Source organism: Mangifera indica, chromosome 3 (assembly GCF_011075055.1).
Source record: "Mangifera indica cultivar Alphonso chromosome 3, CATAS_Mindica_2.1, whole genome shotgun sequence".
Classification (NCBI taxonomy): Eukaryota; Viridiplantae; Streptophyta; class Magnoliopsida; order Sapindales; family Anacardiaceae; genus Mangifera; species Mangifera indica.
The window spans coordinates 9,551,768-9,565,844 of NC_058139.1; the positions used below are offsets into that span (position 1 = coordinate 9,551,768).

The 14,077-nt window shown below is 35.8% G+C and overlaps 1 protein-coding gene across 5 annotated transcripts; it reads right to left on the minus strand.

Moving 5' to 3' along the window:
* Positions 1-4,965: 4,965 nt before the first annotated feature.
* On the minus strand, positions 4,966-10,707 carry LOC123211323 (protein TIME FOR COFFEE-like). 5 transcript variants are annotated; one of them, XM_044629967.1, is made up of 13 exons: positions 10,597-10,707; positions 10,367-10,455; positions 9,875-10,270; positions 9,702-9,793; positions 9,312-9,573; positions 8,862-9,207; positions 8,699-8,759; positions 8,521-8,610; positions 8,182-8,407; positions 8,023-8,089; positions 7,852-7,918; positions 7,368-7,742; positions 4,966-7,263 (listed from the first exon to the last, which is right to left on the minus strand). In XM_044629967.1, exons 1-13 carry the CDS (start codon positions 10,662-10,664, stop codon positions 5,452-5,454), a joined length of 3,951 nt encoding a protein of 1,316 aa, XP_044485902.1. In that variant the 5' UTR covers positions 10,665-10,707; the 3' UTR covers positions 4,966-5,451. The 5 variants fall into 5 exon arrangements, with proteins under 5 accessions (XP_044485902.1, XP_044485903.1, XP_044485901.1 ...); XM_044629968.1 differs by having other exon boundaries at positions 8,862-9,153; positions 9,657-9,793; XM_044629966.1 differs by having other exon boundaries at positions 8,862-9,165; positions 9,657-9,793.
* Positions 10,708-14,077: the final 3,370 nt, after the last annotated feature.

Sequence of the window (14,077 nt, forward strand, 5' to 3'; positions counted from 1 at the left end):
ATTATGTTATCTATAATTTTGGGAGAATGTTTGGGTATAGTGTGAACCAATAATTATATAAGCTTGATTTCAAATAAACATCTTAAAGAGAGTAGTTAAATCACTATTAGAGCCTCATTGTCTATCTTAAATGATATTCATATACATCTAAGTATCATATGATAAATATATGAAGTTATATATTCAATTGCCCCTCTCTCTTCTAGTTTCACTTAACATTCTTTTATATTTACATTTATAAGATGAAGGAAATGATGGTTAAAATTTTATGGATTACATTTCAAATTTAAATTCAAAAATTAATTTTTTAATTTGTTGCATATCAAAAATAAATGATTGTCTTGTTATGACAAAAAATTATTATTTTCTATCATGGGTGAGCAATACAGTGGCTAGTTAATTCTCCACGTGATAGAATGTACCATATAACATTATTAAATTTTCTCTCCTTTTAAAAAATTTTACCAAGGATGCGATTCTCCGATGTAGAACTGTTCTTGCTGCATCTTGGGCAAATGTTGAAGTTGACTGGTTTCTCTTCACGGTGGGATGGCCAAACTCCTACAAAAGATAAAATGAGAGATTGTTTACTGTCAACTAACTTCTATTTCTCCATAAGGAATACACAACGTTGTCATCATCATGATATGTACAGCATGGTCACTCACCCTGGAAGTGATTCCTCAAAATAGTAAAAGAGAAAATAAAATCTCAAAAGTTGAGATTTTATTCTTGTGTTTCATTCTTTCTTCCTTTGTTTCTTCTTCTTTGATTTTACCAGTATGCATTCTTTACTCTCCATTATCATATATATGTTCATTCATATAAGTAATGATATCGATTTAAAAAGAAAAATACGTTAACGATCAACAGAAGAACTTACTCGAGAAAAAGAAGGGTTCTGAGGGAAAAGAGGAAGATCGCAGTGTGCTGAGAAGTGCTGGAGACAGGCTAAGAAAGAGTTTGGTGGCTTGGGAAGCCATGCTGAGAAGTTTGTTCTTTTGCTTTGCACAGGAAAATATATCTATAGACAAAGTGTGTGTGTGTTTGTGTTGATATAATGTTGATATATGAATTAATTATATGAACAGTTCCTGGCACACTAGTGTGACAACTTGCTTGCTATATAACATCTCCTCTGTATATAAAATTACGGCTAAAGGGCTTATATATGACATTTTATTTTTAATGAATATAATAAAAAATATAAAAATATTTTTAAAATAATTATATTTAAAAATATTTAAATAAAATAATATATTTTTTTATTATTTTTAATCAAACATAATATTTATTTATAACTATTAAATTTTATTAAAAATAATAATCATTTATACTTAAAAAATTTTTAAGTCTTTTTTTTAATTTAGTAATAAAACATTATTCAAACTTGATTGCAGGTTCACTTCTCAGTTTAAAGATGAATACAAACTACCGGCGGGATCTGTCATAGATCTTTCAAAGGAACCGGACCATGTTCTTCTGACAACAACTACCCATGCTTTTGATGATTGCGCTAAGATAATAAGGCTCATTCATAGAATGTTTATTTTCTTTTGCTCTGCATATGATTTTTAATGTTTACACAACTGCCATGGAATTTCGACTAACATCATATCAAAACCAAATTTGGATTGAAGATTGTTAACAGAACAAAAATTATTGTAGTAACAAAAAAATGTAAATATATTTCAACTTAAGAATTGACAGTATAAAAACCTTTAATATCCCCGGCGAAAATCAGTAATGAAAATTTATGAAAACTTAGGTTGAATGTGGAGCGTTATGTAACATACAGCTTATTTCAAACAAATTTACGTACTTCATTCGAGTGCATAAAGATTTAAACCACGTTTGGTTTCTATGATATAACGATAAATAAATAGTAAGAGAGATACCACTTTTTTATTTTAACGAATTAATCTGAACTCTATTGCAAAACAATCTAACGAACACTTAGAACTAAGAGAAATACTAAAGAAGGAGAAAAGAAGAGAGTTGAAATTCTTGAGTTGTGAAATATGGGAGGAAGAACCCTTTTCAACTAGTCCAAGGGGACAATATATATATTGAATATCAAATTGAATTTCACTATAAAATTAATTCTTTTTACCTTTCAATTCTATAGCCTTGGATACATTTTCACCCTTCAACTTCTTTACTTCCAAAAAATTCGGGGAGGATCCATTTGATAGAAAAGCTAAAGAGGACATTGAGCTCAATCTTGCATCTCTCCTTCAGAAGTAGATAAGTTATCTTCTCAATGTTAAAGGATTGCTTTTCTTTTAATCTTCTCGCCATTGAACTGTATGGTTTAGAGCTTGTATCTATTCTCTTCAAGTAATCGCTTTTACTTACAATCATACTTGGAATTGTTTGGTTATGAGCCTCTTTTTCATTTTAGTTGTTTTCGCATGGGTCCTTCATGATTCTTAGCCGACCAAAAGTATACGGCATTGCATACATTAGACAGCATAAATTTAACTGCAATATTTGTATACATCAATTGAGCTTCCCATAAGCATGGGCTTCTAAATAACTAGCTTTTAAGGTACTCAAGCTACCCCTTGGGAGCTCACAGAGGCATTTTGGGCTGGAATAAAAAGCTTGACCATCTTCCAAAGTATATGTAATCTACTGATCAAAGGCGGGAGAGACTGCTCTGTATTCAGCATACCCCAAAGCAATTTTCTTCTAGTTGCAGGGTGACGCGGCAGCCAATCGTTGCCTCTGAAAAACCAACTCTACAAGAAGTTCAATCTTCCCACAGTCAGAGTTCAACGGGAGCTCCACGTTTGATTCGATACCAATCCAACGGCCAATTGAGAGGAGAGAGATCACCAAAGAAAGAGAAAGCCTCGGAAGGGAGAGGCAGCTGACAATGGCATCGGAGATGATACTGGAGTTTGAAAACTAAATCTTATGAGGGAAATGTCATTTTTTAAAACTTTGTCTATGAAGGAAATTGTTAGTTTTTAGAATTTAGGGAAGGAAAAATAAATAAAATTTTCAGTTAATTTTAACCGTCTATAGATGAATAAATATAATTTTTAAAATTAAAATTTGAAATTAGAGCATACTTTAAGTGGGAAAAAGTCCTTTGGCCATTTCAAAAAAGTAGAAATAATAATAGTAATAAAAAACAACGAAAGTACCGGACGTGCAAGTATCAGGGAAAAGGACTATTTCTCACTCAAATTTTAGCCCAACTTCAAAGTCACACTCACGGGAAATGAAAAACTCAAACTCCCACCCATGACTAAACTGTCGTCCAAAATTTCAGTTAGAGATAGTGGTAAAATCATTATTTTACCTATAAACTTTAAAACTTCAAAATTTTTATCATTTTTTCATTCCGGATTTTAAAAACTAACACTTCAACTCATTCTCAAAGTTTGAAAAGTTTAGATTTTATCTCTAGGATTTGCTTCCTTCTCTGACTACCACTGATGATCGACGCTTTCCACCGATCTCCCTTCTCCAGCTATAAAAGAAATGACGAAGGACGAAGCGTCATTCAAATCTAGAAGAACAAATGAAGGACAACACTTCGTCATTCTTTGTCGTCGTTGTGGACGACGCGACAAAAGACGAAGTATCGTCCTTTGTCATCTAGGTTGTGCGACGAAGAGATCTTCGTCTCTTCTTCAGATCGTGCGACAAAGAGATCTTCGTCTCTTCATCTCACCGTGTGACGAGGAGATGAAAATCTCTTTATCGCACCCCCATTGTCGCACCAAGAGAAGGAGGAGGTCGAAGACGATGCCGAAAAATGAAGTTGAAGAGTGGGGGTGAAATTACTGTTTTTGAAAGTTATGAAAGCGGCTGAGTTTTGAAAAATATGGAAGCCTTAGATTTGGGGGTAAAAATATTATTTTTTAAAATTTAAAAACTTTAGGTTAAGGTGAAATATTAGTTTCTAAAACTTGAGGGAGAAAAAACTAATAAATTTTATAATTTTTAATATAAACAGTAAAATAACTATTTTACCCTCCCTTTTAACAGAAAAAATTAATAGAAGTTCGGTCATAGGTGAGAGTTTAGGTTTTTTATCTCTTATAGGTGTGGGTTTAAAATTGGGTTAAAATTTGAGTGTACACCACCACCCCCCACCCCCCCTTCCTATGTAATAGCTTATACAAAGGGTTGCTCTCACCTGGGAATATTTTTGGAAATAACACCATGTTAAAATAAGTTATCTTTGATGAGTAAAGTTCCTTGAGACTAGGAATCTTCACCGACCAATCAATATGGTATATAAAACTTGTTATCTACCCAAAAATCTGCATCTCTGTAATCTACATATATTCCTCATGAGCTGTACAATCACCTGAGAAGAACTTGATTTAACCCAAGATATTTAATTTGTCTCTACCAACTAAATGCTCTGCCGTTTAAAATTGGTTAAGATTTTTATTTTTTGGTTTTCCCCATGAACAACTGTTATCAAAGGTAATAAGGCATGATGGTTTGTTCCCAGAATGAGGCATGCCAAAAAATATCGGTATCCACTTTCACTGGTGGAGTGGCGAAAGCTTTTCGAGAACTCCAAGACAGCAGGGACCCCAGAGTCGCTATCAGTACAATTACAATTTCGCTCTCGATGTGAACCCACCATGTGGTTACTACAAAAGTAGCATCCAAAAAGTCAGGCACATGATTTCGCATCCAGAAAAAGATGTCTGTGGTTGAACTTGCCCTGTATAGTTTGAAACTATCATAATAAGTCGAATAGTTTATCACATTTTACCCCCCTAACGTATCATAAGATATTGTTACGCCCTCTTGTCATCTGACTTATACCCCTTACACTAGCCCATTAAATTAAGTTGAAGGAAAATAGGCGTGAATTTTGTTGTGGGCTAGGTGTTAATGCAGAGCAAGTCAGTCCAAAAAACAACCATCAGAAAATTGTGGAGGATAAAAGCAAAGTTAGGTGCAAGAAATAAGAAAACAGAAACAAGATTAGACCAATAAGATCAATTACTTGAAGCTTTCAACATTTCTACCATCTTCGGGATGACTTTGAAAATGCCCAAGAAAGGGTCCATTCAATAATCCCAAATGAAGAGATAAAGATTAGTTTAATTTACTAATATATTAATAATGAATTAGAACAATTAGTTTCTAACAAAAGATTAAAATTTATATACATAGTAGCATCAAACCAGGCCAAACCATAATCCCCTTGAATACTTGGCAGGTCCCCAGTCTCTACTTTTTCAACTAAAAATTTTGTACCCGTACGATCTTGTCAGAAGATTACTGACTCCCCAAATCTAAATTTTTGCATCTGATTCTCTCCTTTCCACCACAAGCTGCCAGGGCCAATCAGTTTCCATTTGATTTGTCAGCAAGAGACCCACGAGGACAGAGTAAATATTGTACAGGAGATACAACGGTGGCATTTCGGACAAAAATTTGGCCCTGTATTCTTGTTGCCTCTATATCTTAGTATTTGAGTTCAGAGAGGTGGCCGGGACATGTGCTCAAGATAGATGGGACATTTCTTCCACAGACGGGGGAGTTCTTCTGGCCAGTGCTAGCAGAAGAATTCTCAGTCTGCTGTGGTTGCAAATTTGGGAGCGCTGAGCCAGCTTTGCTGCCAGCGGAACATGTTCTCAGGTTTCCACCACTCGGCGAAGAAGATCCAACAACTAGAGGAGATGGAGATTGGCTGCTAGTGGGTATTTGTTGCCCTTGGTGTGACAAGCCAGACTTGGAATTTCTTTCAAAAGATATCTGGGTATAGCCTTGTGGGGTTCTCACTTGCTGCTGCTGGGAAACATTCTTGAGTGTTAGGGAGTTGGATGATGTGAGTGATGTTGGAGGAACTTGAGAAGTTTGGGTTCTTACTGAGTTCTTCCATTGGGGTGATTGACTGGAACTGTTGCTTTGGACTAGAGTTTGTGGGAACACAGAGGCATTATTCGAGAGTTTGGTAGCATTGGAAGATGAAGACAAGTTGGTTGATGAAGCTTTACTTCGAGCTACTGCTGAAGTCTGCTGCTGATGTTGCAACATTGACTGCTTTTGGATCTGAAGCAGTTGTTGTTGCTGGAAATTTTGAGAATTAGCAGCGGCAGGGGCATTTTTGGTTATTATAGTTGAGGTAACGGGGCGTGAAGACCAATTTCCAGTAACTGGGGATGATACAAAGTTTAGAGTTCTGGCTGAATGGTCAAAAACAAGTGTCTGTCCATTTGATGTAGGTGACTTGCCAAAACTTGTTTTTTTCCCATCATCATGATTAGATGAACCTCCTCCAGTCTTCACCTCAGATATTTGGTGATTTTTCTGCTGTGCAACCAGTGCAGCAGGTGAAACCTGGTACCCTTGTCGGGCAATATCTGGGAGGCCCTGAAAAATTGCAGGATTTTGGGCCATAGATGAGAAATTGAGGTTTGAAGCTGAGACGTTGCCACCAAAGGATCCAAATGGCATTGCAAACGCCTGCGAAGGGATAAGCTCAACTCCACCCTTTAAACTCGTCTGCTGTGATTTCTGTTGCTTCTCACCATGATTTCCACCAGCAGCTGTCCCGCCAACAACTTGTGATGGCATCAAGGAAAAGTTTAGGGGCTGAAGTGGCACTGTGAAGTTCTGTCCATAAACACTTGTTTGATTGTGAGAGACACGACTATCACAAAGTGATGGGGCATTCTCCCCACTCATTTCAGGCTCAAGCCTGCGATTTTGGTTGGATGGTGGCACATGCTGCTTTTGCTGTTGATGTGGCAACATACTTGTTGAGCTCAATAAGTTACCACTCATTGACCCCCCACGTGTATTCTGAGGCTGTGTCTGCTTGTGAGATGCTGATGACACACTTGACACAGTTGTATTTTGATAAACTGCTTGTATTAAAGGCTGTGAGTGAGGTTGCTGTTGCTGCTGGAGTTGAGCAGGATGAAATATCTGAGATGAATAGAAAGACCCATTAAAGTAAGGCAATGGTTGAGGATGAGCTCCTCTAACTCCTGGTGGAGCTCCGATAGGTGTGGGAACGGGAAATGGAAACCCATCATTCTGTACTATGGTCAAGTAAGGTGCCCCACTGGCAGCCATATTTGGGTAATTATAACTCGCAGCTGCAGCTACTGCTGGTAATGCTGTAGAGCTTACCGGAATTGAAGCTGTTGAATTACCAGAGAATGATGCACTTTTAGCTGAGGTAGCAGATTTTGAAGACCCAGATTGATTTGCCGCTGCAGTTATTGCTGCTTGTTGTTGGCTTACAGGGAAGATGAAAGCAGGGGCATGCTACAGGTCAAAAGTAAGAAGTTTCAAAATGATGTTTTACAGTTCTACAGAAAACTTGTAGCAACATAGTAGCATGACCAAAAATTGCGAGGGAAAGAACATACCAAAAAGTTACCAGCTGAGGTAGCATGTGGAGCTTGTTGAAGCACAAGCTGCTTTCTCTGCACTGGGTCCATTAAATTTACATTCTCAGAGCTTTTATCTTTCTGAGTAAGATCTGGAAAGTTGGTTGCGGTCTGGCCTTTTTCCTGCACAGAGTTAATATTCACAACTGGAAAGCTTCCTTGCAATTGGTTTCCATGAATTAAGTTTTCCGTTGAGGGGCTGGATTTGGCCCCAATTAAAGAAGTAGAACTAGCTCCAGCTGGCCATAAGTGATTCATCTTTGCAAACTGCTGATTCAAGTATATATTTCGAGCAATGTGATGGTGGGTAGCACACCTCTTTGGCCGAGGTTGAGAGAGCATAAATTGGGGAGGCTGAATGTTTCAATTATTCAATGCCAAATCCAAAATCTACATAGTTACTAAAAATGAACGAAGAGAAAACACTACAAAAAGCTCAGCTTTGGATGACACAGTAACATACCTGCTGAGTTGGGGCAGATCTGGCACTTCCATCCACGGACACAATTGTTTGAAATGGAGGCATGTATCTAGTCATAAATTTGCTTTTAAATAATGGAGCAAAATCCATGGAAAGATATTTAACCAAGAAATAAAGCAATACAGAAAAATTATGAGGGAATAGATGTCTCACCCCAGAGGTGGAAGACCATTTGGCCAGCCAGCTACGGCAACCTGAAAAGGCACTGAACCAGATTGACCTGAAACAAAGCAAAGCTAGCATCAGTGGATCTATTGAATCAAAATAAAGGTCAACTCATAATAACAGGGAAGTCCAAAATCCACAAATTACCAGTTCTTTCCACTCTAGGAACTGCAGATTTAGGTGGCTCCTGTTTTTGACTATGGTGTTGTAATTTACTGGCACTATCTCTTCTATCATCTAGATTTGACTTTTCCAAATCAAACTTCAGTTTGCTCTTTTCTTCAATAGGCTCAATCTTCTTCTCTTCCACTTCCTGTACTGCTGTTTCCTTCTTCACAAACTTCTCCTTTTCTTCGTCCCTAACCAAAGACTTCTACACAATTTAAAGAAAGAGGAAAAAAAAAGGAGGAAATGAGAATAAAATTATCCGAAAGATATAAACATAATTTTTAAGAGTTAAAGAGTGAGTCACCGATTAATACTCACCATATTGATATACTGGGCTGTAGTTGCATGATATGAAGCAAAATCACTGAAGCCATCCTGTTCAGGAGATAAGACCATAGGAGGAGGAGCCTGTTGAAATGCACTATTCTTCTTGAGTAATCTGACAGCAAAATAGCAACGACAATCTAATCCGGAATGCAAAAAGAAGGTACCTCACCATCAGATCAATCTTGAATTTCTCAACTTTTGAGCCTCCAGTCTCCAATACAGTTGAACTCCTGAAAATTTTCCAGGATAAAGAAGAATAAGAAAAATTTTGAAAATATGATAAATCTCAAAGAAAAAAGGAGAGAAAAAGGCAAAAATTTATTGATACTCACGCTTTTGTCACCGTAGAATCCATATTACAGCAGGTAGCAGAAGATTCTTTATCAGCCGAAACTGATTTTTTCTCCGTCATAGGAGGGCTTGGGCAATCTGACCCTTCAATTGATAGTTTTGTATCACCCTGCTTGGGTACTTCTTCCTGCGGCTCTACCGTCACAGATTCAACTTTAGGAGCATCTATTTCATTAGAAGCTTCACAAGAAGCCACATTCAATTGAGATGCTTTCTCCAATTTCGGTGTAGATATTTCCGATTTAGTTGGTAGCTGCTCGCTTTCAAACTTAACTGCGGAACAAACTGGGTTTGAAGAATTATCAACCTCGACTTTCTTCTTCGTGGCTGTGGAAGCCATGGTTAAAGGAAAAAAAGAAAACATAAACTCATGACGAGTAGGAAAAACAAAATATCGATATTGATTAAAAGCTTGATGTGATAATACCCACCACCACCAAGATCTGATGAAGCGCTATCTTTCCGAGCCAAAACTGAAACAGATGGTTTGGCGTCTGGATTGTTACTGATACCATCCTCGGATTCAAGCTTTTGCACTGTCTTTCCGAAACTATCATCTTCTTTCTTAGAGTTCTGGGATTGCTTCATTAGCCCAAACAAAACTTCAGCAATCTCGATCTCGATATCATCTTGTTGGACAGAGCTAGAAGATTTTGCCGCCTTTGGAAGACGAGTCTTAGGTCCATTTGATTTCTGTAACATCCATCACAAAGCTCAAAAAGTCAACCTTTCAATTTCTGCAGAAAACAGTAATCAAATGCAAAAACAACACTGACCATCTTTTTCCTCACTGAAACATTAGAAGATGAAGGTGAATTAACCTCAATGCTCCGACTCGAAGTGGAAGCTCTATGGTCTTCCCAAAATCCACCATTTCCAGAAGCCCAATTCTCATGCAACCTTTTCACGGAAGCTACAAAACCAAGCACTAACGCATATCAGACCAAGTCTCCAAAAAAAACTTAAAATAAAATAAAAACCACATTTTTTGTACCAGAGCGAGCCTTTCTTGGGACCATGACTCCAATCATCTCGTCGGCGGCCTTCAAATCCGGCGGCGTTGGTCGCACGTGTCTGGTCGGAGGTAAGGATTTTCTACTATTTTGGTTGGATAAAGACGGCGAAGAATATGAAGTGGTGTTTTGAGAAATTATAGAAGCAACCCTTCTTTCCTCAATTTCATACTCTTCTTCATCGGCTACACTTTCTTCTGCACTTTCTTCGTCTCCTTGCGTTAAACTATCACCTCTCCGACGCTTGTGGTGACTCTTATGATTGGAAAAATCTCGATCTCTATATCTTTCCCCATCTCTATCCCTATCCCTGTCTCTTCTGTTAGAACGATCTCTTAACCTCGCTGTATCCTGCAACTCCATCTCTTCGTCTTCTTCTGCAACAAAATAAAAAAATCGTAAGAACACCGACTCAATAAGCCTTAACTTAGAAAAAAAAAAAAAAACCATAGAACAGAGAGATAGTTATCAACCTTGCGAATCTCGAAGATTGCTTGTTCTTTGCCGACGTCTTGACAATCCGTTTGTTGCCGCCATGTTTGATCTTCTAGCTTCTCTACTTCTGTCCATAAGAATCAAAAAAAATCCCTTCAAAGTCACAAACACCAGTTCACCATAACCTTATTGCTTTCAGATTCAAACTTTTAGAGCCAAAAAAAAATCGATTCTCTAAAACAGAAATGGAAATTTCATAAGCTTCAACCTTTTCTCTCCTCTGTTGCTTCCCTTCTTTTCACCTGGTTTTGGTGTTCCTTTCAGCTGATTTCTCATCTCTTACCTTTTGTATGCTCTCATTCACTCACGCAAAACCTACGCCAATAACACTGGACGGCTCAGATGTCTCGATTAGTCTTTTATATGATCTCAACCGTTGGATGAAAAGTTGATCTGACGGTCATATCTCGGGTGCCAACATGGCAGAAACGTCAAAGTCTGATGGAATATAGCCATAGCGCACTTAATGACAACGTGGCACATTATATCAATATGCGAAGATATCTTCTTTATCGGCATTTCTCACGCGTTCTACGCGCGTGAGATTAACACTATGACATGCTAGGTTCATTCCCAATAAGTAGATCACACCTAGAGTACACCTGTCGTCTTCTGATTCATCCCAGCGACAAAAGCAAGGATCTTTCCCACTCTTCCATCACCACTCGCACGTAAAGCCGGTTGCCCATCCAATCAAAAGACGGCAAGGTAAAGTCCACAAAAAGCATAGAATAATCACGTGAGACCCAAATCCACCCGCTCCAGCCGGTCAAATTTCGGCTTATTTTGGCGCACCCAAAGTATCCTCTCATCATTTCTCACCCCTTAACTTTGAAAACTCATTTTTCCATCTATTAACGGTTAAAACTAACGAAACTCTAACACTTTAAAATTTTATTTCTTTCTCCCCCCCCCCCAAACTCTAAAAACTAACTATTTTTTCTATAAGCCAACTTTTAAAAAATGATATTTTCCCTCCCAAGGTTTAGTTTTCAAACTTCAATACTATATTTGACATTTCTTCAGTGTCATCTCTTTTCTCTTCCTCCGACGGTCGTTCTCTCACCATCTCTCCCTCCGATCAACAATCTTAAACCTAGTAAGAGACGATGTTTTATTAGAAAAAATGAAACATCATCTTATTATCGAAGATAAAATCTCTCGTCTTCATCTTTTTAACAAAGTTAAAAGTCATTTTTTATGTCAATCGATTTCATTCAAGCTTCCAAATGAGAGAAGCTTGACTATCAAAGGAAAAGAAGGCATCGAGAGATATTCATTGTTGGTGATGGTGTCGAATTTGATAATGAAAAACTGAAAACTAAACCCTATGAGAGAAATGTCATTTTTTAAAATATGGATTAGAGAAAAACTTTTACTTTTTAAGGTTTATGAGATAAATGATATTAGATTTTAATTTATTTTTAATATTATAGATAAAATAATGATTTTACCTCTAAAACAATTAATTTTAACCAATTATGGGTGAATGTTTGAGATTTTTAAAGTTAAAGTGTGAAAACTTTGATATTTTTACTTCGTTAATAAAAGTTTATATCATTTTACTTCGTTAATTTAGAAAACTAATAATTTTTCTTCAAAATTAAATTTTAAAAAATGACATTTTTCCTTTATCTAGGGTTTTAAATTTCATTGATGATTTTTTAATGAATGATAATCGATATCTCTTATTTTCGATGATGTCTCTCTCTTTAACAGATGATGTTTAGATTCGACAAAGAGTTTAAACTCTTTGTCTAAATTCTATCAAATCCAAATATCGTCGATTCGAGAGAAAATATCAGAAAAAAAGACATCATTGCAAAAGAGAGATATCAATCATCGTTCATCAAAAAATAATCAACAAAATTTAAAATCCTAAGTAATAAAAAAAATCACTTTTTTAAACTTAATTTTAGAAGAAAATTATAATATTTTTAAATTTAATGAGGAAAATATAATAAAACTTTTATTTTTAAAATTTTTTAAATAAATAAAAATTTTACTTTTTATCTTCATTAAAATTTTTAATGAAAATTATTTTATAGGTAAAAATTTAAATTTTTAAAAATTGTAAGGTGACATTTGTGATTGCACAAGGCTCTTGGCCTTTTATAAATACCAGAAGGGACCAACGACAAAAGGCGGACGGATAAAAAATGATCCTTTAGAGAGAGAAGAATTTGTACCGTCAGATTGTAAATCCGACGTGGATGTAAAGCGAGTCCTACCTGGCAACCCACCCATCCTTCATCATACATGATTGAACCAAATCGGACGACCAGCATCATTTGGCAGAGAAGAGGAGTGAGAATCACTGACTTTGCACGAGAACAAGTAGGCCCAATATGGTTTCCAATGACAACACGCCGATTGTTAAATTTGCTGACGTTAACACTTACCACCTTCACTACTGCTGAGAGGGGAGATAACAAAATACGTGCGGGTGCACGAATATCTAAAATAGGAAACAAAGAAGTGTTGGGTCACGGAAGGAAGTTGTTGAATGTGGGGAATGAATTTTAATTAAGGCCAAAAGACTTATTCCAAGGTAAAGTGAAATTTCAAAATCATATTCTTTAATTTTTAAAATTTCAATGTTTATTTATCATTCAAAATTTATTAAAATTTTTTATTAGAATAAAAAATAAAATTATTATTTTTTCAATAATATTAAAAAAATTATAATTTTATCTCATTTTTTTTATAGGTTTTGAAAACTAATAACTTCATTATTGTCTAAATATTTTTAAACTTGAAAAGTGATTATTCCCCCCCACACCTAAGTTTTTCTTTTCCCCCTTTTTGGCCACCACTCCATCATCAGTTATTTCCTCTTCCCACCCTCACTGTTAGAATCATTTGGACGATCATCATGAGAGACCGTCTAACAAAAAGACGTCGTCTCTTCCTTGACCTTTTCATTGCATGGGCTTTCCAAGGGTGTTGATCAAATGATTCCGATGGTGAGGGTGGGAAGAGAAAGTCGTGATGATGTAGTGGTGGCTGAAGATGGGAAAAGAAAAAGACCAAGGTGTTTGGAGGGGTGAGTAGTCACTTTTCAAAACTAGAATATTTAGGCAAATATAAAGTTATTAGTTTTCAAAACCTGAGAAGGAAAATAAGATAAAATTATAATTTTTTTTAATATTACTGATAAAATAATAGTTTCACTCTTGACTCTAACATAAAATTTTAATAGAAATTGAGTAATGAATAAGTATTTAGATTTTTAAAAATTAAAAAATATAAGTTTGGGATTCCACCATACCTTGGGTAGGAATAAATCTTTTGGCCATTAATTAATTTATTTTCCTCTTAATTTCATAAACACTCAATATTATCTCATTTTCTAAATTCAAATATTAAAACTTAATCATTGATTAATCTCACATAAATAACATTTTGAAGATTTTAAAAAATTTAATATATTATGAATTCATATGATTATTTTTTTGTTATTGTGTTTGTGGGATAAACGCACAAGGACTCAATATCTTTTTTTTATTTTGTTAAAGTAGAATTTGTAAGATATCATAACTTACATCCATACAAGTATAAAAAAATTACTTTTTTCCCACCAACTTTGAAATTTATCACTTAAAAAAAAAAAAACATCTAATCCCAAATCCATAATTGTATAAATTACAATTGAAATTAGATATAATCGCACCAATGTGATGCGTTTT